Source organism: Rhinopithecus roxellana, chromosome 7, assembly GCF_007565055.1.
Source record: "Rhinopithecus roxellana isolate Shanxi Qingling chromosome 7, ASM756505v1, whole genome shotgun sequence".
Lineage (NCBI taxonomy): Eukaryota > Metazoa > Chordata > Mammalia > Primates > Cercopithecidae > Rhinopithecus > Rhinopithecus roxellana.
This window is the reverse complement of record NC_044555.1, coordinates 97,157,804-97,184,610: the sequence shown is the minus strand read 5'-3', so window position 1 is coordinate 97,184,610 and position 26,807 is coordinate 97,157,804. Positions and strand designations below refer to the sequence as shown.

The 26,807-nt window shown below is 47.4% G+C and overlaps 2 protein-coding genes across 13 annotated transcripts in view; both read right to left on the bottom strand.

Moving 5' to 3' along the window:
* Positions 1 to 509: 509 nt before the first annotated feature.
* The window catches only part of TMEM164 (transmembrane protein 164), a 186,536-nt gene continuing 160,238 nt past the window's right edge, over positions 510 to 26,807 (bottom strand). For 9 of the 12 annotated variants that reach the window (XM_030933588.1, XM_030933598.1, XM_030933596.1 and 6 more), the window contains 2 exons: positions 13,264 to 13,364; positions 6,980 to 11,544 (listed from right to left, as the gene is read on the bottom strand). In XM_030933588.1, coding sequence (XP_030789448.1) covers positions 11,338 to 11,544; positions 13,264 to 13,364 — 308 coding nt within the window. In that variant the 3' untranslated portion in view covers positions 6,980 to 11,337. Of the gene's footprint in view, positions 2,453 to 6,979; positions 11,545 to 13,263; positions 13,365 to 26,807 lie in introns of those variants that run through there. The other 3 variants (XM_030933592.1, XR_004058288.1, XM_030933591.1) reach the window with 3 other exon arrangements.
* Positions 6,980 to 8,997, bottom strand: LOC104681967. Its single transcript, XM_030933655.1, has 2 exons — positions 8,953 to 8,997; positions 6,980 to 8,854 (listed from the first exon to the last, which is right to left on the bottom strand). The coding sequence occupies exons 1-2, from the start codon at positions 8,995 to 8,997 to the stop codon at positions 8,369 to 8,371; spliced, it is 531 nt and encodes a 176-aa protein (XP_030789515.1). The 3' UTR covers positions 6,980 to 8,368.

Here is a 26,807-nt window from a genome sequence, read left to right as displayed (position 1 = left end):
CCTTTATCAGTAAAAATTTCCTTATTCATTTTTTATGACAATTTTTTACTTAAACTCGATTTTGTCTAATATTAGTGTAACCATCTCAGCTCTCTTGTGGTTACCATTTGGATAGAATATCTATTTTAATCCTTTCACTTTCAACCCCTGTATCTTTAGGTCTAAACTGAGTGTCTTGTCAGTAGCATATAATTGGATCATGTTGTTTTTTAATCCATTCTGCCAGTGTCTGTCTTTTAATTGGTGAGCTTAATCCATTTACATTCAAAGTAATTACTGATAATAAAGGACTTGTGCCATTGTGCTATATATCTTTTTTGTTCCTCAGTTCCTCCTATACTGCGTTCTTTTGTGTTTGATGTATTTTTTTTGGTAATATCCACTTTGATTCCCACTTCATTTCCTCTCCTCTCTATTTTAGTTATTTTCTTAGTGGTTATCATGGGGATTATAGCTAACATCCTAAGTTTATAACAATCTAGCATGATTGCTCCCATTTTTTTCTTTTCATTTTAAATAGATTTTATTTTTCAGAGAAGTTTTAGGTTCACAGCAAAATTGAGCAAAATGTATACAGGGTTCCCCTATATTTCCTATATATATACCCACCACACACACAGCCTACCCCACTATCAACATCCTGCATCAGAGTGGCACATTTGTTACAACTGATGAACCTACAGTGATACATCATTATCATCCAAAGTCCAAAGTTTACATTAGGGTTCACTTTTGGTATTGTATATTCTATGAGTTTTGACAACTACATAATGAAATGTATCCGCCATTATAGTATTATACAGAATAGTAGTCTCATTGCCCTAGAAATCCTCTGTGCTTAGCCCATTCATCTCTGTATCCTCCTAACACCTGGCAACCACTGACCTTGACCACTCCTTTTTAATAATTATAATAGCTAACATTTATTGAGTGCTTACTGTGGAGAACCATGTTATACACTTTTCAATAGCCTTACGAGTTTCCCATTTGACAGAATAAGAACCAAGTTCAAGGAAGTTGTCACTTATCTGAGGCCACCTAACTATGAAGTGGCAAAGTCAGGATTCAAACCAAGTTTGTCAGGCTCCAGAGACTGAGCTTTTCCCGTTCACTGTTGTCTTGATGAGGATGATGATGGTGACAATGGTGGTGGTAATGGTTGTGGTGATGGTAGTGGTGGTATCTAACGAATGTGCTGCCAGGTACTGTGCCAAGTGCCTTATGTGCCTTTTCTTTTTAATCCTCACGATAGCCTATGAAGTAGATGCTATCATTATTGCCATTTTGTAGATGAGCAAACTGAGGCTCAGAGGTTAGTTAACAATCTCAAATGCAGAGAACCTACTGAGTGGAGGCTACTGACTACAACTATAATTGAAGATTTTATTTTGGCGATCTGCTATCTCTCTTTAGCTCTGAAGATGGCAAAGGTGTAGGACTAGGCCTATCCCTGAAAACTGATTGGTTGGTTTGGTTTTTGAAGTTCAAAATCCAGGGACTTAGCCTTGATATTATTTGGTTCTTTTACAAGAATACATGAGTTCTGACGGCAATGCTCTCCTATGGGCAAATCTCACTCTGCCCTTGGCTGTCCAGCCTTAGTCATTGTCTTTCTAGTCAGGGGAGGACCGCCCTCAGGCTTCTGGGTACACGACGAGATCTCAGAAATAGCCCCCTAATCGGCCTCATCAGCTTTGAAGGAGGCCACTGCAGGAGGGGCCTAAGTAGGCCAACACTTTAACCCAGTTACGTGAGGGCAGCTGTAATCCAGGCTGATCATGTCTTGCTAAGCTCTCTGGGGGAGAAATGTCCAAAAGCAGCTTCCTGTGACCAAGTATCCCTAGATCTCACTATGCAGACACTCCTCTTCCCTTCTGGAAGAGGATGGCCTAAAGGTTACAAGGGCAGAGTTTAATTTGAGTGACTGCCAGGACTGAGGGGATGTTGGTGGCAATTCCTAACTGCAGTGAAATGCCCATGGCTCAGGGTGCCCTAGGACAAAGTGCTGCTTTTCCTTGAAAGGCTTACTACCTGACTCTTCTTTGACCTTGTTGGAGGAGGTAGGGAAATCAGTGTGTTCTTCTGCATGGGCCAGACAGCCACTCACATCAACCCAGGGAGTTCAGGACACGTTGGGCATCACACCCCACCCCTACTTCTGCCAGTTTACCTCACCTCTGGCAATGACTAGCCCTAGGAGTTCCCCAGGGAAGCAGGCTGAGTTGTCTGGCCAGGCTGCTGTTGGGGAAAGAAAGAAACCAGAGCTATTGGGGCTGGGTGGCCTAGCTTGTCTGACTCCTTCCCTGTCATTTGGCACAGTGGGCTTCCTTATGCAGGTATACTCTGCCTCTTCTCTCTCATGTCCCACAAACCATCTGTCTCAAGAGAGAGCTCAACAAAGTGGGTCCCCTTCTGGTCAAGAAGCAGAAAGCTTGCCTGGCCTGGGTGGACGCTGGCAGGGAAGAAAAAGAGGAGTGTTAGAATGAGGCTGAAGCTAAAAGTCTGTATATTTTTCCAAAAGGGTTTTCTCTAGCAAGAAGGTGACTTTCATGGGGGAAGAGGAAGAGGAATCTAAGTTAACAATTACAGTATTTCATTGACTGTAATATGCCTTAGATTATAAGATGTCTGTTATTTTATATACTGCTGAAAAAGAAGAAAGTTGCTGATTAAACTGCCATGCCACTGATTTTAAGATGCATTCCAATTTTAATGATGTTAAAATGCAAAAAAAAAAAAATGTGTCTTAGAGTCCATGAAATAAACTGAGGTATCACCTGTCCTACACACAAACACCCACTCACAAACACACCACAGACCACAACCACACAGGGCACATTAAGGCAGATTGGGTATGAGTGCAGTCAAAACCCCAGCTAACCTCTGTGCTCTAAGAACAAGCATAGTAACCAAACTGTCTGGAAATAGGAACACCTTCCACTGGAGAGAACTTTATAGAGCCCTCTCACGCCCACTGATCTCACTGGATTCCTCAGAGATGTCCTGTGGGGTAAGCTAGACAAGGGTATTTATTACTATTTTACAAATGGAGTTCAGGAAAGGTATGACTTTGCCAAGGGCACTCGGGACCTGAAAGGGAAGAACTGGGACAGCAGGCCCTGCCTGCTCAGTCCTGTTACAATGCTGGTTTGACTACTACAGGACAACAACTATTATTAAGGCAAAGGATAGAGACATAACTACTGAGGTTGTAAAAAAGTAACTTTTAGGTCCTTTTCCCAACAAAATTATTTACAAAACCTCAATATACAAAACAGAATAAAATTGGAGTTGTTCTGGGTGAAGCCAGGGGAAAGGCCAGAGCACCACCCACTCTACTCCCATGCATCCCCTGCTGCCTGAGGTGACTTCTCCCAAGCATCCCTGAGGTGCTGAGAAAGATTCTGTAAACCTCTGGAGCATGGGGCCTTCAACTGTATTGGTAATGTTCTTTTTTTAAGCTGGATTCAGTTACTATTCTTCATACCTTTGGTATATCTTAAATATTTCATTTTTTTAAAAGGCACTGCTATAGATGGTCAGGTCAAAGAGATGACTCAGAACCTGCCTGGAGACTTGAAAGCAAAAGAAGTTTGCTTTGAATGATAAGCATGGGTGAGGCCTGGGCACTGAGATTTTTAAAGCTCCCCAGGTGATAAATGTGCAACAAAATCGACAATCCACTGTACTAGAGGTATCTTATTAGCTCCGACATGCTAGAAATCTGAGTGTATGTCTTGGAATGCACAGGAAGGTCCCTCTGTTCTCAGGGTGCAGAATACTAGCGAGCCCAAGGTCTTTCTAAAAATGCAAGACCAAAAAACATGAGCCTCCTGAGTATAGCGAAGGGACAGCAATGGCAGGTTGGCATCACCTGGGCAAGACCCTTGGATGGAGAGGGGAAGTGTGGAAGGGAGCAGAGAGGCCTGCTGGCTGGAGCAGTGGTGGGGCTGAGAATAGGTTGTTGGACAGGAGAACAGCTCTGTGACTCATGCTACTGGCCCTGTTTCCTAGCAGAGATGTGTCAAGGAAGCATCCACCCCCATTGCAAAGACCTGCCTCAGTGTGAAATGCAGAGATTACCGGCTGGCTGGGATGCAGGAGTTATTGAAAGTTAAGAAGTCAGCTGTGGAGGGCATCCATTAGCCACAGGAGAAGCCTCTCCCTACTGCCTCCCTGGCTCTTAAACCCCTTTGCCCAACAGCTCAGACATCCCAGGTGTGCAATTCGGATGCTGGGCAGAGTGCTGACTGTGGGGAGGGTGAGTTCAGGCAGTAACAGAGTCCTTGACTTTCGACTACGTTGGCCTTGCCTGTTGCCAAGGTTAGCAAAGCACACATCCTTTGATTAAATTATCGCATTTGTCAGACTGACATCTGTGTATTTCTGTCCCTCCACTGGCACTGGCAAACCAGGACAAGGCAAAAGCTCATTGGGGGATCAGGCTGTAACCATCTCAAACTGCTCCCTACCCATCGGGGGTGGATGACACATTCCATGGGCTGGTGGGGCTTTTGCCATGCAAACACCAACTCTGTGTGCCTCCAGGGAAGGAAGGGGTGACCCTGGTGGTGAAGAACAGCTATGGAGGATATGGAAAAGCAGTTGGACACCTTGCCCAGAGGTCCAGGGAAGAGTCAGGTGGAACAGTTGCCGTTGGTCTTAGAGCTTTTCCCTCACAATACCGCCTCCTTATCCAGGACACCAACTATACAGAGCCCTGCAGAGAAGCAGGATGGGGCTCCTCGGCAAGGAGCTTGAGGTGCCTAGGCAAACAAAGCCATCCCAGCCCCATCCAGGAGAATTCATGGGATGGGCATGGCTTATGAAGCCTAGGGTTCTCCATCAGAGAACAGTGGTGCCCCCTACCATATTTTAGCACTCAGCTGGAAGATCCTTGGAAGATCCTTGTTCACTGAGCACTTTCTTATGGAATGGGTCCTGTACCAGGGGCTGGAGGATGAATCAGATCCCACCTGGCCCTCAAGGAGCTTAACGTCTACAGAGGGAGCGAGACCAGTAATGAATCATGTAAGGGGGGGGGGGGGGCAAATGGTGGCCAGAGTTAGTACCAGGTGCTGTAGGAGCAAAGTGGACCAGCACCTAACGTAGCCTGGGGCTTGGGGAAGACTGCAAAGAGGAGCTAACCTTCGTGTGGAGGCCTTAGGATGAAACGGGAGAGTGGGGAGCTGAGAAAACAGCACAAAGGAAACAAATGGCAAGGACCTGGGAAATGGCAGCATGCCAAAGGGGAGTAGGATCCCACTGGAGTGAAGGGTCTCTGTGCATGCTTCTTTTGGGAGTGTGGGGTGGAGGAGATGTGGCTGAAGATGCTTACAGAGCCCAGGGCTTGCGTGTTACATGAAAGAGCCTGGGCTTTATATTCTAGAGCGAGGGGCCCAGGGAAGTGATGCAGATTTGCATTTGAAAAGACTGTGGCCTGCAGGAGGGAATACAGACAACAGTGGGGATGGGCATGGTGGTAGGGGCAGATGCACTGCCCAGAGTAGGGATGGCAATGGCCTGTGTCATTGTCTTTTTTAGCTCTCTTCCTAAAAAGGAACACATGGGGAAAGGACACGAACCAACTCTCCTCACGTCCTCTCCACCAGCCTCTTTCCATCCTTCCCCTTCACCTGGCCCCCTTTCTTCCTGTGCCTTTCAGCTCTGCTTTGAGGCTGCTGCTGACAGGCCATGATTCCTCTGCTTTCTGCACTTGTGGACCTCCCCTTTCTCTCTCATCTTCCACACCACTGCCCGGCTCTCTTTCCACTTCTATAAGGACCGGGGGTCCCTGGGCAAGGGTCTACCCAGCAATGCCAGCACACCGGAAAGGCAGTGGAAGCTGGTGGAGAGTGGAGAGCATGTGAGTTTTGGGGTCTAACAAAACCAGTTTCCAATTCCAGCTCCTCCATTTCTGAGTGAGCCTCCATGTTCTCAGTTTCTCCCTACCATACAAGGACAGCATTGCCAGTCAGCTCATTGTACTTTGATGGGGATTCTAAGAGGTAACGGGAGGGATTTAGCTCCATGCCTGGCAAGCAGTTGGAGCTACTACTTTGCTGATAAAGAACCTGAGGCAGCAAGGTAAGTGACTTTTCTAGGCTGCTAATCTTCTAGTCCACGATTGCAAGTCCCTGCCTCCTTCATAGCCTGGGTGCCCAACCACTGGCAAATGAGGAGATCCACCTGCACTGGCTGCCAGGTCTGGCTAGCTGTACAAAGACTGCCCAGGGTAAGGATGGCAATGGCTTAGGTCACTGTCTTTTTTAGCTCTCTTCCTGAAAAAGAACACATAGGGGAAAAACACGAACCAACTCTCCTCACCTCCTCTCCACCAGCCTCTTTCTGTCCTTCCCGTTCGCCATATCTGGCCCCCTTTCTTCCTGTGCCTTTCAGCTCCGCTATCCCTCCCTATCTGGCTACCTCTCCCCTCTAGAAACAGCAGCCCGGGCGAAAGCCTGAACAGGGCTTCTGTCCTGTGTAAAAGGGCCAATCACAGTCATCATGGGCTGCTCAGCAGGTAGCCTTGGAAAAGCAGGTCTGCTTCCAAAGGGTAAGGCTATCTCGTTCATGGTCCAACCCACGCTGGGTGCAGGACTGTGCTGAGAAGTGCTGGTGCAGAGTTGACCCTCAGGAAATTTGGGTCGAGTGGGCCTGAATGTGTCTGCCTTCTCCAGCTCAGTCCTCCAGCCTAGCCCAGTGCACTTTGGGTCCCAGAGAGCCCAGCAAATGTGCCTGGCAGACAAGCCCTCTGCTAAGAGCAAATGGCCTGCTGGGTCCCTGGCAGAAGTAGGCAATGTGTGGGAATTCAAGGCCAACCAGCCACACAGCTCCCAGGACAAAGGTGTGCTGAGACAGCCCAGCTGTCCTTTGAGGGTCTTCCACAGCACAGAGGGCCAGAGGCCCCTTTTGTCTATTTTTCAAAGCAGAGGGGCCTTCTGAGAGTATTCTGGGAAGCAAGGCCAGGACTCCTGGGTTCTCATATATCTTTTAATAACAGTAAATTAAAAAACATTATAACAGTAAGCCCCATGGTGAGGGTTCCTTTTCATTCAAGGATCTTCAACAACAGAAACACCTGAGACTAAAATTCAGAATGCTAAGTACACAAATTAATGACCATTTATTTCCAAAGGCGACTGCAGAAACCATTTCGGTACAATCAAAAGGTTTTACAAGACAGAGAAAACATATTACAAAATGCCCCAAGAGGTGAGCAAACTGGTGGGGGCACAGAGCACTCAAGAACCAGCCTGACAAAAATCCTCAGCCTGCTGCTGTTTAGGGAGAGTATAAAGACTGGTTCTAAGGGAAGCCACTGTGTGGGGGTTCAGGGGAGACAGTGAGGGGTCTGCCCAGTGCATAGCAATCCCAGCTGGGAATTGAGGAAGGACAGGGGTAGGGGAAGAGGGGCAGAGGCATTTGCTAAGCTCCTGGCAGAAACCATTACAGATCAGCCTATCGTATTCTCTTCACTACAGTAATACCAATATAAATGAAAGATTCTTTAAAATAGAACACAAAAATGGACACCAAAAGAAAGAGTTTTCAAAACAACAGCTTTGTTTGAAAGGACTTTTGTTTTGTTTTGTTTTTCACGGGGTTTTGTCTGTTTCTTGCCATGAGTAGCAAACCAGTGTACAAAAATGTCACAGACAAGAGCAACAAGCGACTAGGTTTTCCTGAGCCCAAATCAGCCCACTCCATATACACAATAGGAGGGCTGCCTCCCTGTCATTGACTCTACCCACCACAGTGAGGGCAGGATGGGCCGTGGGGGGAGCTCCTTCCCAGCCTGGGGCCTTGCCAAGGAGCCCACAAGGGCCTGCAGGAGACCCTCCATAATCAGCATCAGTGTCTTGTCTAACAGCATCACACATGGTCCTTTTCTCCTCCTCCCCTACCTCCCCTTCAGTAGAAACCAGTAAGAAAATTCTCTTCAGGAGGGGACAGATGACTCTGGGTCAACGTCTACAAATCCGAGGAAGTCTTTTTGGCAGAGGGAGGGGGGGAACAGGGCCCTTCTGCCCTGAGCCACCTCGCTCACCCCCAGGGCACTGCCCTGCCCCAACACCAGTGCACAGAGACCTGCTGACAACTTGTTCTCTGTGGGGAGCTGTGCCTACTTCAGAAGACACCGAATTACCAATGATCACAAATATAAAAACCCCAACAGAGGCTACAGCAAAAGGGATGATCTGACAGCTAGACTGAGGTACTGTACGGCAAAGTTCGCCGATCACCCTGGTTAGCCCGGCGACCCTGCAAGCAGCTTCTATGAATGCGATGAAGTTTGAGGAGAGAGAGAGAAAGAGATTGCTGACTTGGGGAGACTGAGTCTGTGGCTTCAGAACCCTGCATGCCTTCACAGGCTGACAGAGGAACGCATTACTGTTGTGCCTCTGGGAGGAAGATGGGCCAGATCATCTTTGGTGTACATAACCAAATACTGAGGGCAAGGAGAACTGGAAGTAGGCGTGACTGGGTCTCTGCTATTTCGAGTGGATGCCGCAAGTTGGTCAGCTCCACAGACTGTTCTCCTCGGCCCATATTCCTGGCCAAGGCTACCTGGGGGCTGAAGGGAGCACTCTTTTCCCTTCCTGAGGCCATTCGAAAGGAAACTGCCCTCTTCTACAAACACCGTCACACACGCACAGAGCTCCCACACGCTGGCAAATGACACATGGAAACCTGGCTGGGGAACTGGCTTGGCACTGACAGGAAAGCCCTGAGGAGGAGCTGGGAAGACAGCCCCACTGGCCACTGGGTGTGCAAGCTCCGGCTTCTCCCTCAGTCCTATACCAAAGCTGGGGCAGTAGAGGGCCGGCACTGCGCAGATATGAGAGCTACCCTATAAGGCGGGCTACCCTGTAAGGCAGGCTGCCAGGAGTCTGCCTGGGTTGCTTCTCTCCACGTTGGCTTGGCCCAAGATAAGAGTGAGATCCAGACCAGTCCAGATGCCTGCTGCTCCCCAGTGCCCCAAATATAGGCCATGGCTCCCTGTGAAGCCTATAGACTGGGCCCCCTCTGTTCTTTTGACCTACATGTTTCTGAGCCAATCTGGCCCCCGAAAGCCCTGCATGCCCCTTTTACTTCTTCCTTCCCCTGACAGGTAGATCTGTCTCTGGCTTGGCCATGCCAAGCATGTGGCTTTTGCTTTCTTCTCTCCTTCCAAGCATCAGAAAGTGCCCTCCAGAATGGGGTGCTAAGCTGTAGACAGAGTGAAGGCAAGCATGCCAACATGGGGAAAGCTCGAGCAACCAGGCAACCTGTGCCATGCCACAGAAACGAGGAGGAGGAAAGGGCCTACACAGGCACACCCCTATGACATTCCGCAGCTAGTTCTCAGCTGAGGCACAGATCCTCTGCTGGCAGCAACTCCAAGTTCTGGTGGAGGACAGGCCAGGCCCCCAGGGGCTCCTCCCACAATCCCCTTCCAACTTCTCCTTTTGTAAAGAGGCCAAGGGGCACTGAGGCGTTGTGCATTTCCTCACCAGCAATTCCTACATGTAGCAGTTTGATGGTGGGCAGGGCCAATCCAGCCATTCAAGAAGCGCCTCCACTGGAGGGCCACTCTAGGGTGAGAGGTACTAAGAAACGTTTGGCCCTGCCTTCAAAGAGGGCAAAAACAAAGCTTACACATCAAAAGGAGCTCAGGAGAGTAAGAGCACTTAGTGCTCTCCCCTCCTGCTCCCCAAGCCCTGGGGATTGATAGCCTCAATGCCTGCAGGCCTCTGCAGAAGGACCGTCCCTCCCAGGGTTGCTTCCTATAGGTCCATTTGCTAAAATTATGACCACTGAGGCACCGAAGCTCAATGTAAGTCAAACGTGGTCAAACTGGAAATACTGGAACTGGCCTAGGTCAACTGCATTGCCTAGAGTTGGAGAGGGGAAGGGAGACTCACCAGACAAAGTCACCAAATGATCTTTTCTGTTCTTAAGCAAATCTGTTCCTAGTGGGAGTCAATGCAGAGTCAGCAATGCCCAGCCACTTCCTGCCTTCTTGAGGTCTGTGCATAACTGAGCTGAAGTCATTCAACAAAAGTTTCTCCTTGTGGAGCACCTGAACCTCCACCCATGAGGACCTAATTCCTTGGCAGCCCCCTTTCAATCTAGACATAAGATTTTGGGGTAGACAGCATGAGAAGGAGGTGATGTCCCCCACATTAAACGATTCAGCACTGAGTCCGGGTACACTGAAGAAACCTGACCCTAGGGAAACAACAGTGGCAAGAGCTATAGCTGCTCAAATCCAGGATGCTGACATTCCCTGTAAAACCAAGACACAGATCTACAGGGTCTTCCAGAAATGGAAGATGCAAGGGCCCTGATGCGAGGATTCTCCAAACTCAAAAACCAATCAACCAGCCAATTCCAGCTCATTCTTCTCTGAAGCTGCCTGAGTGAGGGAGAGAGGCGGAAAGGGAGGGAGGGAGAGGGAACACATTTAAGGGGCACTCAAGATTAAAATCATATCTATTATCAGCATTTACCTAAAACAGAGTGTATGATTCAAATCACAGTTTTCTGTGCTCACTTCTGATTGGGATATGCATCAGTTCTCAACTCTCACAGGCAGAATTCACACAGGGTCCGGCCTAGTACTGCATATATCTTGACCCTCTTCACTTTGGATTTGTCATTGCAACAGGTCTCCAACCCTCTCACTGGAATCTAGCCCTTGGGCTGCTTGGTGCTCTCACCTCCCATCCCAGGCAGCATCCTGGAGGGAGTGCTGGTTGGCTGCTTATTTTGAGTCATGGGACACCAGTGACCAGAATCTGGCTGGTTCTGTCTTGACCGTGAGCTGTGAAATCCCTCGGCTCTGGGCTTGCCGCTGGTATAGAAACAAGGCCTCAGTCCCCTGTGGTAAGAGCTGTGCTGGAGACTCAACGGGACGCCAGCATAAGCCTGGAGGTCCCTGGCAGTGGAGAAATGAAACACAACGCAACCTCATTGCTTCGATGCCAGAAGAACTACTACTACTTATTGTTCCCTTTCTCCTCAACCAGCTGTTGTTAAAGCACCGACAAGCAGAGTGAAACAGCCGCTCACTGCAATCTCCCCATGTAAGGCCACTAGGAGCAGAGAGAGAGCCAAAGGGAAGGAGGAAAATCCAGCGCCCAGCACTACACCCCAGGCTCAAGGAGACATCCTAGGGGGAAGAACTGGGGAAGGAAGAGTGGTAGAAGAAAGGGACAGAAAGAAGGAAAAAGAAATACACCAAACATCCTACTGCCCTCTCCCATGATTTCATCAAGAACTGGGTGTTCTCCAAGTCAAGTCACGACTTGCTTCCTCAGGGAGAAAAAAAAAAAAAAAAAATAAGCACCTTCAGTCTATTTTCTTGGCTGGAAGCCGGAGCAAATCCAGCAGATATTTACACAAGGGCCCAGCCATGTATGAGAACAGGATGACCAGCTTCCCGTGGGTCATGGTCATGAGAGTCTGGTGTCCCGAGGCCCAGATGCGATACCAGGGGCCGTAGAATGGGTCTGAGATGGCCGGACACAGCATGTTGTTCAAATTCACTTCGGTGACCTGCAGGGACAAGGGAGGTAGAGTGAGCGTTCACCATCCTTAGGCTTTCTCTGGCTTCTGCCAGTTCAGCCATCTCTACCTAATGGGGGACTAGACAAGGAGGGATTGACCAATCCCCACCTGTTTATAAAGGGATTTCTTCTCTCCCCTCGGTTTTCTGAGTGAGTCAAGGCTAGAGGCCTCTGGAGGTGATGGGGGAGGGCTGTCCAGTGGAAAAGCTGTTCAGTTTTGCTCACGGTCTTGCCTTCTGGTTGGGCCCAGAACTTGTTGCCATTCCTGAGCATCTACTATGTGCCTAGTCCCCAGAGAGGTGTTGCAGGCTAAAAGTACAGCCCACAGCGTGGTCCCTGCCTCCACGTAACTGGCAATCAATCAAGTGGGTGTGGTCAAAGGTTTACTACATCTGACCCCAAACCAGACAGGGCTCACCGAGCTTTATACACAATGAGGAGGTCTGAGGAGCATACAATATGGGGGCTGAGTCCTCAGAGAAGATTTCATGACAGAAGTAGTACCTGAATGGACTCATGAAAGATGGATGGGGGTTTACGTTGAGGAATGGGGTGAGAGTTGCCCTCCTTGTAGGCGGCGTTGCCTGAGCATGGTATGTAGAGTGACATGAGCACACTGATGCCCCTGGAATCTGGGTCCCAGTGGAGAGCAGTGAGTGGTAAGGGTGTGAACTTTGTATGGCTTCCTCCTGAGAGCGCGGGAAGCATTCACACTGTTGGCAAGGAGCTCAGACTAAGCCCCCAGCAAACCAGAGCAGAGCCATACACCAGAATGAGGAAGAGAAAGTGACTGCTTCTACAAAGGTGTTGGGGACATCGGTTACACGCCCTAGTCAGGCTAGGTCACGCGAGGCTCCACATGGCTAATGCTACATTACTGCCACTTGCACACAAAACCAGACATGCCACACCTGCCCCAAGGACGGTCGCGGCACCTGCCTTCCAAAGCCCTTCAAGCCTGTTCACATTAAAGACGAGTCCTCACCACCTCTCAGGGAAGTTGGGGCTTTTATACCATGTCACAGAGAGGTGGAGAACTCTCTGCCCTCAAGGATGAGGTGACTCATTCAGAGCAGTGGCAGAGCCAGGACTTGAACTTGGGTCTCCTGGCTCCCAGCTCCAGCCCTGAGCTCTTCCTACTCATTTTGCCACTGAAATACACTCTTACACTCAGCAATTTTGGGCTCTGGATAACTCAGCTACTGAGTCCAACCATTCTTCATGACTCCAGGAAGCTCTAAACACCCCAGAATGCCACAGGATTTCCCCAACACCACACTTCCACTGGCCATGAAGCTCAGGGAATAGCCCAGCCTTCAGGGCCTATGAAACGGCCCAGGATGGACCCAAGGTCAGAAGACTCCCCCAGGCCAAGGGCCAGGGTTAGGGTCCTGCCTCCCCATGGGGTCCACAACAAACCACTTTCCAGTTGCAGCTCATTGTTTCCGACCCAAGTGGCCATGAGTGAAAGGCATCCTTGCCTCCCCAGGGATGAAAGAAACAGTCATTACTGAAAGACTCAGAAAACTCTTTGGACAGGCCAAGGCTGTAGATCATAAATCAGCAATCCAGACACAACAATCTGACATCCTGGCCTTTAGCATGTTGTATTTTCAAAACAAAGTGATACGCCAGCGCCAACCAGGATTATCGAGATTTATGGAGAACTGCAAACAGAGGGGATAGAAGGGGATATAACCAAACTTACCAGGCCGAGGATCTGCAAGACGCTGAAGTGATAAAAGAACATGAGGCCAGTTGAGAGAAGAGCCCACCGGAAACTGCTGAGGGGCTCTGGAGTGTAAGCACCTGGAGGAAGAGGGGAGATGGTGAGATGGCAGGAATAGTGACCCACTTCACCTTTGCACCATGAGGGTGCAGGTACTGAGGTCACAGCTGCTGCCTGATGACTGTTCCTTCTACTGATCAGTGTCAACTACTCAAGAGACAGCCCCAATGATTAGCTGGGTACTCAACCCAGCCCCTTCCTGCCCTCTGTCCTGCCACTTATTTACGGGGTCACAAAGAGAGGACTTTTTTTAATCATAAAAGTGGTATGTACTCATTAAAGAAAATTTTCACGAGTTTGTCTCTTTGGTCATTTTCTCTATGCCTCAGGATTTTCTTTTCTTTCTTTCCTAAATTAGTATTTGCAATCTTACTGTATAGATAATTGCATAGCCTTCATTCCCGTATTTATTTCCTCATGTTTCTAAAGAGAAATGTCATTGAGGAAGTATGGTGTCGTGATTGAGAATGTTAACTTTGAAGTTAGATTTGAGTTCAAATCTTGACTCTACCGCTTACGGGCCATGTGAAAAGTTGTTTAAAATCCTCGTATCTCAGTTTACTTGCCTATAAAATGGGGACAATAGTACTACCTACTTCTTAGTGTTGGAGGAATAAATGAAACAATATACTGAGAGCTCTTAGTTCAGGGTCTGATACAATGTAAGTGCTCAGTGAGTGTCAGATGCTGGCATTATCATCATCATTCAAATAACTGAAGAATGTGCCAACTCTCCCCCAGGGATACCAAAAATAATATATTTTACCTCTATCATTGCTAAAAAGTACCATCCCAGTAGGGCTGCATGTATTCCAGAGCTTGGAGAATGGGGGCATGGTTTATACGATGTTGTGGGTATCACTCTGAGTAGGAACTCAGAGTGGGGAATGCTGAAGAATGAAAGACCTGGAACCCCCATCCCAAGCAATTAGGGGTGATATCACATCCTAGACTATTATTTTCCCAAGTCAGTCTTTCATTGATTCATCCATTCATTCAACAGTTATGAGGCACCCTGTGTATTCCAAGTCCTGTGCAAAGCTTTGAGGACAGGAAGATAAAGAAGGCAGGTTCCGTGCAATTGCAGACTCACAGTCAACAACTACAACATAGGGTAGCTGGTGGGATGGCTGAGGTCTGCGCCACCTGTTATGGGAAAACAAAACTCAGCCAGGGCCACAAGGAATGCTTCTTGGTAGAGCAAGTATTGGTGCAAAGCCCAGAAGGACAAATAGGTGTTAAGGAGGGGCCTAGGAATTCCAAAGCATAAGCTTGCATGGAGGCAGACAAGAGTGGGGCAATTCAGAGAACTATGGATAACAGTTCCATGGGACCACAGGGGAGAGTGTAATGGGGCAGTTAGCAGGTACTAGACTCAGAGGTTGGCAGGGCTGGTCTGCTCCAGGCTGGGACACACAGGACCCGAGAAGCCATGCTGAGGGCTTTGGGCTTCATCCCATGCACCAGGGTCACCAGCTCAAATGCCCCAACTCTTAGGCAGACAATTGGAAGCAGGGGTGTGACCAGGGCCTAAGAGACGCTAGGGGATGCTGGAGACTGTCAAACTGAAAAGCCCACACCCCTTCTAAAGAGGGCAACCACCATTCAGCTCCATCCAATCACTGCCCTGAAGAGATGTGGACCCAGAGTTACCAGTTTTTTTCACTTTTGCAAGAGAAGCCAATATATATGAACTTTTATGTGAAATTTCCTGATTTTCCAATGTTGGCGACTAATTCAAAATGTTTTAAGAACATTTTGGACCAAGCAAAACATGTCTTCTGGATGGATTTCAGCCCATGGGTGGCCAGCTTTAAGCTCTGCTGTGGAGTCACAGAAGGCAGTAGAAGTTTTGAAGCAGTAAGGTGGGGTGATCACATGTGTGTTTGCAAAGGATCACCCTGGCTGGTGTGCAGGGGATGGACTCAAGCAGACAGAGTCGAGGCAGGGAGGCTGGTAAGAAGATTGCTGCAGGAGCCCAAAAAGAGAACAGGATCAATGGCCTTGGAAGGCAACAGCAGCGAGGTTGGAGGAGAGTGGGGGAAAAATCACCGTGATGTGGAAGAAGATTGGAGAAGATTGTTGGGGAGATGGGGGTTGGTAAGGGAGAGGAAGGATCTTGGTAGACTCCCAGGGTTCTGGCTGGGGTATCACTGGGTTGATGGTGCCATTTATTGCAATGGAGAAGAGAGGAAAAGGCAGATTGGTACAGAAGGGAAATGATGAGGCCAAGTTTAGACATGAAATTGAGGCGTATGAGGAATATCCAAGTGGAAATAGGTCTTTGGCGGCTGCCTGTACTCTAGGACATATAGTGTGATAGATAAGAGCGTGGGCAGTGGAGCTCAACAGGTAGAGGTTTGCAAATTCTGGCCCCATTATTTATCAACTTTGGGGCCTTGGGAAAGTCTCAGCATCTCTTGAACTTGGTTCTACTCACCTATAAAATGGGGTGGCACTGCCTAATTCACAATATTGTTGGACAGATGAGATGAGATAATATACCGTAATTACAGTATTGTATCTGGGATTTAGCAAATGCTGATTATTTTCATTGTTATATGAGTCACGAACTCAGTGAAGAAGATGGGGGCGAGCATGGAGATGTAGGTGTCATCAGTACACAGTGGTAACTGAAGTCATGGGAACACAAGTAGAAAGAGAGAAGGAAAAGGTCAGGGGCAGAATGCCAAGGAAAATCATGTAAGGAGAGCATGTAGGGGAGAAGAGAAAAGAGACTTTCTTCAGTGACTAAAGTGGGGACCAGGGATGGGGGCTCTTCTGTGGAAGAAGCTCAGGCTTGCTTTAGGCTCAAGGCATATCTGAGTCAGAAGGCCCTTTGCAGACATAGATATCATTCCCTCCATTTTACAGATGGAGAAATTCCAGGTTGAAAGATGGGCAGTGTCACAGTCAAAGTCATAAGAGTGGAGCACTGGAGAAATGAACTCTCACATACTGCCAGGGGACTCACTAGGGAGCTCAATGCTCCTGTTGCCACTTGTGAAGACCTCCAGCACACAAGTTGGATTGTCTCTTCCCTTGTCTGCCCAACCCTCTAGACCAAGTGCAACTCAGGGTCAAGGACCACGTCAAGCCACTTCTACATTCCTAGCATCCAGCACAGTGCTTGGTGCGTGCGTGAAAACGCACTGAGCTATGCCCTTAAGGCATGCACACATTCCTGTCTGCTGAATGAGTGTGGACTGGGCACCGTGTTGTCACCCTGGCTGCGGTGGGCATACAAGGGAAGCGGGGGCCTGGAGGACAGACGAGTGCTTAGGCTGCCGCTCCTCCCACTGCTGGAGCCCCCAGTCCTGTTGTCCTGGGTGCCCCCTCCCACCATCCTCTCTGCTCGGCGCCCCCTAGTGGCAGATGGGCAGCAGTGATTGAGCCAGGTGGCGGCTGCAGGGAAGCCCGTGGGTGTTGGCGGGGATGTCCTCAGCCAGGAGGCAGCTCTGCAGCCAGCCCTGTTATCATGCTCCTCCCCTGTCATGCCCAGTGCTGCAAAGGGAAAGGAACACTCACAGATACTACCAGGGGACTGTTTCTCAGTGCTCTCACTGCCCCTTGCCCAAACCCCCACTTTAGTAGCATTCATTCTGTGCCACATCATCCATCCCATACCAGACTGCTAGTTCTCTGAGAGAGAGGCTGTTTCTGAATTACCTCTTCACGTCCAGCACCTGGTACGCAGTGGGCACTCCAAAAGTAATCACTGCTTGGGTGAATTAATGGTATAGACTTTCTGGAGAATCATAAAATTATAACTCTTTGGCTCAAAAATACTACTTTGTGGACCACATCAAATACCTAAAAACTCCAACAAACCACCCTAATTTGCGCAAAGATATTGACACCTGTACTATCTATAATATTGAGAAACTGGAAACAAACCAAGTAGGGAGATGTTTACATAAACTATGGTACCTCAACATTGTGCAACAGAGTCCACTACCATTCAAATGACAGCCAAACTATGTATCTGTCTATGGCTGGTAATGGCAAGGACAAAAGACAAAACACCAAGCAGTACACGAATGGCAGAAAATACAGCTTAGTAGTTTAAAAACAAAGGCCTTGGGGCCAGATAGCCTTGGGTTTGAATCATGGCTCTGCCACTACCCACAGGAGTGACCTTGGGCAAATTTTGCTGCCCCTCTAAGCCTGTTTTCCTGTTGGTGGGCTGAGGGTAACATTTACCTCTAAGGGCTGGTGAGTGGAAAAACAGATAAAAGTATACACGACAGCTATCCTGGCATGCAGATGGCTGCTGCTATTTTTTATCATGGCCACCACAACCATCCAAAATCTTATAGAAGACTAGAAGAGGATGGGGACTCTTCTAAAGAGGTGATCTCTATGAAGGGGGACTTCCACTGTGGTTTCCACTGCCCTTCACTGTTACTGACTTTTTCCATTGAAAAGTTGATCAAGTATTCAATTTTTTTTTGAAAAAATAAAAAAAGAAAGTACTCTGAGAATAGATGATCCAGTCTACACGGATATATGCAAATTGTATGCAAACACATATCATTCTCTTTTCTGTATACCTGCATGTGGCCCTTGAGAAAATCCCAGTGAAGAATCAGTTTTCTTCTAAAAGAAAACAGAAACTTAAGCACTTTCAAAAAATTAAACATACAAAAAACCTTTTCCTACTTTAAGAAAAAATGTGACATTTTTTGCTAGCATCTTATATCCCAGGAAGAGAGAAGTATGTCAGCTGTAAAGGTAGGGGGAAACCTAGATAATAGCTTTTTCTAAAATCGATTTCTGCCAGAAGCGAGTTTTATGAGTCCTGGGAAAGAAGTCAATTGCACCAGCAGCAGCCAAGACTGATCCCCACAGGCCTCCCAGGGGCCCCTTTTCTCATCCTATAATCCCACCAATGAAGGACTTATACTAAGGAGACAAGACTGGGCAGTGTGGCATCCCACTCTCCAATCTTCTTCCTGCTTCCTTCAACTCACTCACTTATTCATGGTACCTATTCACTCAACATCTACAGAGTCCACATTGGGAGTAAGACTCCATGCCAGACAGTGGAAAGAAGGAGGCAAAGATAGTCCCCACTCTTGAGAACTACCAGTGTTTACAAGTGAATGATGCAATGATGCAGATGTAGTAAGGTAAGTGCATTAAGTAACAGAGACACTGAAGAAAAGTAGCTGGAGAAGATGACAGTTGAGGTGAGCTTAGCAGAACCAGAAGGGGTTGGGGTAGGGCCTTGAAGGAAGGAGGGTAAACTCCAGGCAGAGGTTATAGCCTGAGAAAAGGTGTGGAGACATGAAACCGCATGCTGTTTGTGTACAATTACAAGCAGTTCTGCGTTACTAGAAAGGAGAGAACTTTGTGAGAAGGGACAGGAGATGAAGCTGGAAAAACATGCAGGTGAGGCTGGGTCATGAAGAGCCTTGTTTGCCATGCTGGGAACTTGGCCTTTATCTTATATACAATGAGAAGCCACTGAAAGGTTTTAACAAGGAGAATTAAAAGGTCAAATGTATGTTTCAGCTACCTAGACTGCTCTGGCAGCAATGTGGACAATGGACTGGAGAGGGACAAGACTGAAGATAAGTTCAAATGCTGCTGCAGTGGCATAGAGGACTTGGCAATTTGTCAGACAGGAAGGAGACATCTAGAGTAACTTCCAGGTCTACGACTTCAGTAACTGAGAGGAGGTAATTTAGGGAAGAGATGAGCTCAGGTTGGAGCATGCCAGCACTGAATGCCTATCCACTATGCCAGCAGATGTCTCCAATAGGCTGTTATGTCCAGGTCTAGCACTTGGGAGAGGGAGATGGCCTGGAAACAGGGCTTGGGGTATGGATAAGATCAATGAGAGTCCACAAAATGTGATAAAAGGATCCAGGAGGAAGCCTGGAATATAGCAACAGTTAAGTGGCTAGCAGAAGGAGAAAGATCCATGAGAAGTCAAGATTGAAGACAAAATTAAAGAGGCAATCATAAAACTAGGAGAGAGGTGTGCTGGAAGTCAAGAGAACATCAAGTTTCAAGAAAGAAAGGATCAATAGTGTTAAGTGCTCTATTACTTGCACTGACCAATAAATAAGGTAGCCACTTGCCACATGTGGCTAATTACGTTTAAATAAAGTAAAATTAAGCAGAATTAAAACTTTGGTTCCTCAGTCACATCAGCCACATTTCATGTACTCAGCAGTCACATGTGCCTAGTGGCCACCATATTGGACAGTGCAGAGATAGAGTATTCCCATCACCACAGAAAATTCCATTGGGAACACACTTCTCTATAGGGGTACAGTAAAGACAAGCACTTCCACTGGGTTTGGCAACATGCCGATCACTAGTTAGTAACCTTTGCAATAGCAGTTTCAGGAAAGTAGCAGTGCAGGAGCAGGATGAGGAAAGATGAAGAAGAATTTCTATGTGTACAAGGTAAGGAAGGAAATTCCAGGAAAAGGGAACAGGATAGGCAAAAATCACAGATAAATCATTAGCTCAGTTCCTATGTTCTCAATCTCTTTTCTGAATGTTCCCTTCACCCTTTTGTTCTTACCCAGCCTACCTCTCCTTGCCTGCTTCATCTGTGGCCCTCTAAAGTAGTGACTGATTTTTCTCCTTTGGCCCATGTAGGTAGAGTGAATAACTTCTTTCTTTTCATTGCAGTCTCAGATGAGTGGTCCTCCCTTTTCCCTAAAATCCCACCACTACCATACTGTACCACCTGCTATCCTTCCCTTTCACAGTCATCTACAGACATATGGGTCATGGCCCTCATTCCTTTAGTACCTGGCTCACTACCACCCATCAGATTTCTTGTTAATTTCAACATGCATCTAGATGCATCCTTCCAGCATCCTGATCTGTCAGTTCCTTGGCCTCTTGTTTTCAATGACACTGCCCTTTACCACATCTCAGCCACTCATTGTCATGGTTGTGCCTGAGACCTTATAATTATGTGCATCTGTAGCTCCTCCCTAATCTCCAAGTCAAGCATTCCCACTTCAACCACCACTTCTATCTTTCCAGCTCATTCCCGATAACAACCCCAACACTTCTTTGACCCCACTGGAGTCTGTGATCCATTGGTCCTACCATCTTTTTACTGTCCCTCATGGCTCCCTTTTCTGTCCTTAAATCCCATGGCCCATGATTTTAATTATCCCTTGCATACACCTTTGACTCCATTATTCCTCTCATTATTGTACTCAGCTGGAAAGAAAACCCAGCCCTGGTTGAATTCAAAGCTCCTCCTCTGCCTTGCTTGTCCCTCACAGCTGAATGTACTAGAGAAAAACAACAGCGCTGACTGTTCTCATTTCAAATTCGTGATCACAAACCTCAAGTGCATCTTTCATGTTGCCAGGCAATCATACTGTATTTCCCTAGTCCATTCACTCTGTCTTGCTCCTCGGCCACAATTTAATATTTTCTCTCTTCTCAAATCTTTAATACTTCTATCCCATTCTCACTCTCAGATATTAACCTTGCTTCCCACTTCACGGAGAAAAAAAAGAATCAAAAATTTTCATAAGCTCCCACAATCACATTTACCCATCTATCTGCATCAGTGCCCAATATGCTCTTCCTTCACTCCCCCGCTCCCTGTCACCACAGATGAACTGCCCTGTGTCCTAACCAAGGCCGGAATTTCTATTTGCATCCAGGTTCCATCCCCTCTCACCTACTCAACAGCATCACTCCAGTCGCTGTTTCGTCATCTTACGTAAATAATTTCTTCCTCTCTACTGGATTAAGTCCATTAGTGTATAAACGAAAAGTACTGTAATAGCTCCCGTTCTAAAACCAACAAGTCAACACTTGACCTCACTTCCCCATCTGGCCACTACCTCACTCCTCTGCTCCCCTTTATAGCTGAATTCCTTGAAATAATTGTCTATGCCGGTGCTGTCCAATATGGTAGTTACTAGTCACATGCAGCTGGTGGGCACTTGATATGTGGTTAGTTTGAACTGAGATGTGCTGTTATTACAAAATGTGCATTTGATTTCAAAGGAAATCCAGCAAAATATCCTGGTGATAATTTTTATATTGATTATATTGGAATGATAAAATACTGGATATACTGGGTTAAGTAAGATCTATTATTAAAATTAATTTCACCTGTTTCTCTTACCTGCTTTTAATGCAACTACTGGAACATTTGAAATTAGATATGTGCCTCACATGTTTTTATTGGACAGCACTGGTATACTCCCTACCTATAATTCCTCTCTCTTACTGTTCTCTCTTAAACTCACTCTTATCAGGCTTCCCTCCCTCCACCAAAACAGCTCCCATTAAAGTCACAAATGACTTTTTCATTGCTAAATCCAATGGCCAATTCTCAGGCCTCATCCTCCGTGCCCTTAGAACAAAACAAGGTGAGACTAGAGGCAGGGAAACCAGTTAGATGGCTGTTGCAATAAACAAAGTCAGGGATGATCTGACCTGAAGTAAAGTTGGAGTACTGGAAATAAATTTGAGAAATGATCAGGAGGTCAAATTAATAGGATGCAGTCACTGATTGGATGGGGGCAGGGACAGGAGTATAGACCAATGATTGGCTTCAGAGTTTTGGCCCGGATAACGAATAGGTGATGGTATCACTGAAAAGGATGGGTAACATCGGAGAAGGTGCAGGTTTGGGGATAGGGAAGAGAATGACAAGTTTGGTTCCTGACAACAATGTATTCCCATCTTTGGTACTCTTTAAATGAGATACCTCCATTTTTAGCCTTTGTAAGCTGTGGCTGCCTAAAAGATATCTCAGCATGGCACAATCCCAAGATAATCATGAATATCTGATCCCCATTCTTACCACTGAGTGTCGGCTCAAGTCAGGTTTCCCCTCATCCAGGCATTTGACCAAAAGAACCTATCCTCTATTCTGTTTACTGTACTTGGAAGTGGAGGATGTCCTGGGTTAGGTGTTCACATGGAAGGTCCATCTTGTCAACCTCCCATCCTAAGGGGCTGGAGAGTCTACCCAGCCCATGCTTCACTCTCGAAGAGCCTAGTTGAGGTTGACTGGCCACCCAGCCTGTGGCTAAGGCAACTTAAAGACCCACCTTCATCCATGAGGATCAGACAGGCAGCCCCCTGACAGTAGTATACAGGATGAGGACCCTGAATTGGTAAAGAATCCTACAGGTGGACCTGACCTAGCAGAACATGTACTGAAGTCCAAGGACCCAGGTCCCAGCTTCTACTCTTACCAAGCTGCTGTGTGACCTTAGCTGTGTCTCCTGGTGAGCTTTACGCAAGGGGGAGCCAACTCTTGGATCATCTGAGACAACAGGGTTTCAACTCATTCTGTATCAGAATCTGCTAGGGCGGTGGCTCTCAAACTTGAGTGTGGGTCAAAATCAGAATCTCTAGGAGGGCTTCTTAAAATCCAGCTTGTTGGGCCCTACTTCAGAGTTTCTGATTAGAGTTTCTAGTAGGTCTAGGGTGAGGCCTGGAATCTGGAATCTGAGAATTTTCATTAATAACAGGATCTCTGGTTAGGCAGATACTGCTAATCCAGGGACCACACTTTGAAAACAACTATCCTAGGGAAGCTGTGGAAAATGCAGCTTCCTGGGCCCGGCCCCATAGAGTTGAATCCGGGGAGTCTGAGTGGGCCCTGGAATCTCCACTTTAGTAACAAGCACTCCAGGATGATCCTGATGCTTGGATCCTCCAACCATATAGGAGAAACACTGACTTAGAGGGAATCCTGGAGCTGGGAGATGAACCAAGAGACCTGGGAAAAGCTGCCAGTGAAGGGGACACACTCTGGCCAGGTGGGAGGAGCAGTGTGTCCTGGAAGGTGATAAAATTAAGGCAGAAAACACTTAACCATTTGTTCCCACAAAGGACTCCTGAGCACCAATCACTTCTTCCTCAGCAGGGATAACCCAGTGGTCTTCAGAAACTCACCTATCCACCTGTTGCACAAGGCTCAGCCCTTGGCCAATCAGTCAAATCCCTCAGTTCCTCCCGCACCCACTAACCCTTTAGGAGCCTTCAGGATTTACCAGAGTTCCTATACTTTCACCTGCCCTTACCTGACTAGTATAGTGGAGGAGGGAAGCCTCATGGAAGAGGGGAACTTCTCCAACATCCTAACACTAGCTAGATGGGAGGGGCAATAGGCTCACTGGTATGGAGGATAAACAGGAAACTCAACCTGGATACTGAGGTCAGCATGCCCTTGGAGCCAGTTTTTGAGCTGCCATTGGCCAAAGTGCTTCCACTTTAACTGGTCCCAGAAAGTAACTAGCACATGAGGTCCAATCCTCATCCTCCAGAAGATGAGCTGAAAGCCCACTCAACAGAGAGGTGGCCTGCCTAGAACAAACAACACTGAGGTTCTTAACTCCAGTTTCCTGAAATGTCCTCCAAAGACATCTGAATTGCCTGCAAAACAGCCTTCTCAGGCAGGCACAGTGGCTCACGCCTGTAATCCCAGCACTTCGGGATTCAAGGCCAGCCTTGGCAACATGGTGAAACCCCACCTCTACTAAAATTACAACAATTAGCATGGTGACGCATGCCTGTAATCCTAGCTACTCAGGAGGCTGAGGCATGAGAATCCCTTGAACCCAGGAGGTGGAGGTTGCAGTGAGCCAAGATCACACCACTGCACTCCAGCCTGGGTGACAGAGCGAGACTTATTACTGGGTGTCAAGCCTGAGGGTCACTGCTCACCAATTCTGAAACAAGAGCTCCCTCTAGTGAAATAGAAAGGGATTTCCCAGCAGCCTTGAAGCAGGCCCTCCACCCCACCCCCTGCACCCCAGCAGCCTGGGGAGACCAAAGGACTCCCTCTCAGAACAATGTTTAAAATGCATAAAATAAAAGGCGAAGGAATTCAATCATATTAAAACACAGTCACCAAAATATTTTTAAAATTTTGTAATATACTAATTATGTTTCTTTATAAATACATTTAATCACAAGATCTAGCAGCAGGCCTAATAACTACCATCACTTTCAAAGCAGATGAGCATAAACACTGCCCTGAGATGGCCGCTACTACTGTAATGTGATAGGAAGCCATCTATGATTGCTACTGACAACAAAGACACAGGTAGGGCTAAAACCACTGGTGCTTGTTGCCTGCATTCATGTGCTACATTTCTGCTAGAGGTCAGTGAAAATAAAGATGGCACTTTCCCCCATTCAAGTTAATGAACCCCTTAAGATCCTATTTGTGAACCCCAGGTTAAGAACTGCTGCCGGAATGAAAACCATCACAACCAACCAATCAAAACACATCACAAAGATGAAGAAAGGGGAGTTCTCAGAGGGGAACTCCTGAGTTGCGTCACCAGCCCTGTAGGTAGGACCAAGCTGTGGGCCTAAAGCTGTGTGGGCACTTTCCTCCAACCACCTTGTGGCTGACTTCCTCCCAACCCATCCACTGGAACCTCTGGAAGCCCACCACCACCACTGGCCAGGGGTGTTCACGATCAACCAATCTGTCTAGACCTGCCACCTTTCCCCAGAATGTCCCTTTCACCTCCTCACCCTAAGGAACTCTGGCTGTCTGCTGAGGGTGTGATTTCTTCCACTAACAGCTCTTTTTTAATCCTTCTATTCCTGCAGCAATCTTTTGTGGGGGAAGGGAAGTTGAAGATTCCTCTAGCCCTCCATTATTGCTTCTAGATGTTTACTCTTGCCACGTTCTCTTTCAAGATTCAGTTCCTCCTCTTTGTCACTGTCACCTGTTGTTGGCCTCCAGGTCATTGGATTCATCTTAGATCAGTGTCACTTAGTTTACCAGCTTCTTTTATACATTATACCTTTTCCTGATGGCATTCTGGGTGATTTTAACATCCATGCAGGCACCTCTTCCAATACCCTAACCTCGTGGCCTCCTGAACCTCCTCAACTGTACTGGTCTACTCAACCGCACTAACCACAACCTACCTTCTGTCATCACGTTGAACTTCCCCGCCTCTGCTGGGATCATCTGACCACAGCCTCCGTGGTTTCATATCCTTATTCCTACTATGCACATGACCCTAGACCTCCTCCTGACCTGTGATCCCTTGATGCTCCTTACCTCCCTCCATAGAATTACTTCTTGTTCCCCAGCTCTCTTCTAGCCTTTCTTCCACACCAGCTTGGACTCCATGGCCTCAAACTCTGACACCAGCACTCTCAACTCCCTGGTGGGAAGGAGAACTCTTCATCCCCCTCTCCCCACACTTCTACCTATCCCCTCCCCTCACTACATCATCCCCAAAGGGTGGCTTACTAAAGGTGAGAACCTAAGAAACTGCGCAAACCACATTTTATTAGATTAGTAGGCAGGGCCACAGTGTACTGGCAAGCTGAAACCAGACTAATAATAGCAAACAACTTATATACCACCATTACACGACAGGGACTGTAATAAGCGCTTTATATATTAATACATTAAGTCATTTAATGCTCATGACAACCATATGAGGAAGTACTATTATTATTTTACAGATGAGAAAACTGAAGCAGGGGAAGGCAAGGGAACTTGGCCAAAGTCACACAGCAGTAAGGAGGAGAACCAGTATTTGAAACCGGGTAGTCTAGCTTTGTAATGGGCAGCATGTGTATTTCATCGTGCACATCTCAGCAGAAACTGTCTCTTTGCATAGCTAGGCCTCTTCACCTTCCTCTCTACTCTAGCTTCTCAATGCCTTTGATAGGGTGGAAAGTAAGGAGGGGCCTGCGTTACACATGTAGCCACATTATATTCTCTAGGTACAGAGTGGGAAGCTCACCTAGATGTTGAGAACATAGCTGCAAGCTCTCGCCCAGCCTGCCAGAGAAGCCCTGCACTAAAGGTACTGGGTGCCTGCTCAGCTAATAATAAAGTGCTGCTCTGTCTGCCATTCTGCTATTGGTCCTTGGGTGACCTGTCCTTGGTCAGAAACCTGACAGCAATACACTGTGTTGCAGGATTACCAAAACTCTCTAGTACCACCCAAACATCCCTTACTTTCTAGATTTTCAACAATACTGACCCTACTTACACAAAATCTCAACATTGGATGGATCCCTCCAGCCAGACGTCCTGCTCCTCCACTTAGGCTGCTGAACCCCAAATGGGGTAACCGTACAGATCAGTGCCAGAAAAATCCACGGATTCCTCTTTCAGGAAGGCCCCACAGTGCCAGTCACCAACCTTTGAGAGCTATGTTGTCCAATATAATAGTCACTAACCACACATAGCCATTTAAACTTCAATTCAGGTCAGGCAAGGTTGCTCTCGCCTGTAATCCCAGCACTTTGGGAGGCCGAGGTGGGTGGATCATTTGAGGTCAGGAGTTTGAGACCAGTCTAGCCAACATGGTGAAACCCAATCTCTACTAAAAATACAAAAATTAGCCAAGCATGGTGGCATGTGCCTGTAGTCCCAGCTACTCAGGAGGCTAAGGCAGGAGAATCGCTTAAACCCGGGAGGTCGACGTTGCAGTGAGCCAAGATCTCGCCATCGCACTCCAGCC

What these genes read in the sequence shown, in the direction of transcription:
- LOC104681967 (XM_030933655.1), bottom strand. Translation starts at nt 8,997, where the DNA reads ATGGCCTATATTTGGGGCACTGGGGAGCAGCAGGCATCTGGACTG. An exon ending in AGCAGCAGGCATCTGGACTG is followed by an intron (nt 8,855 to 8,952) that starts GTCTGGATCTCA and finishes CCCGCCTTATAG; the next exon opens with GGTAGCTCTCATATCTGCGC.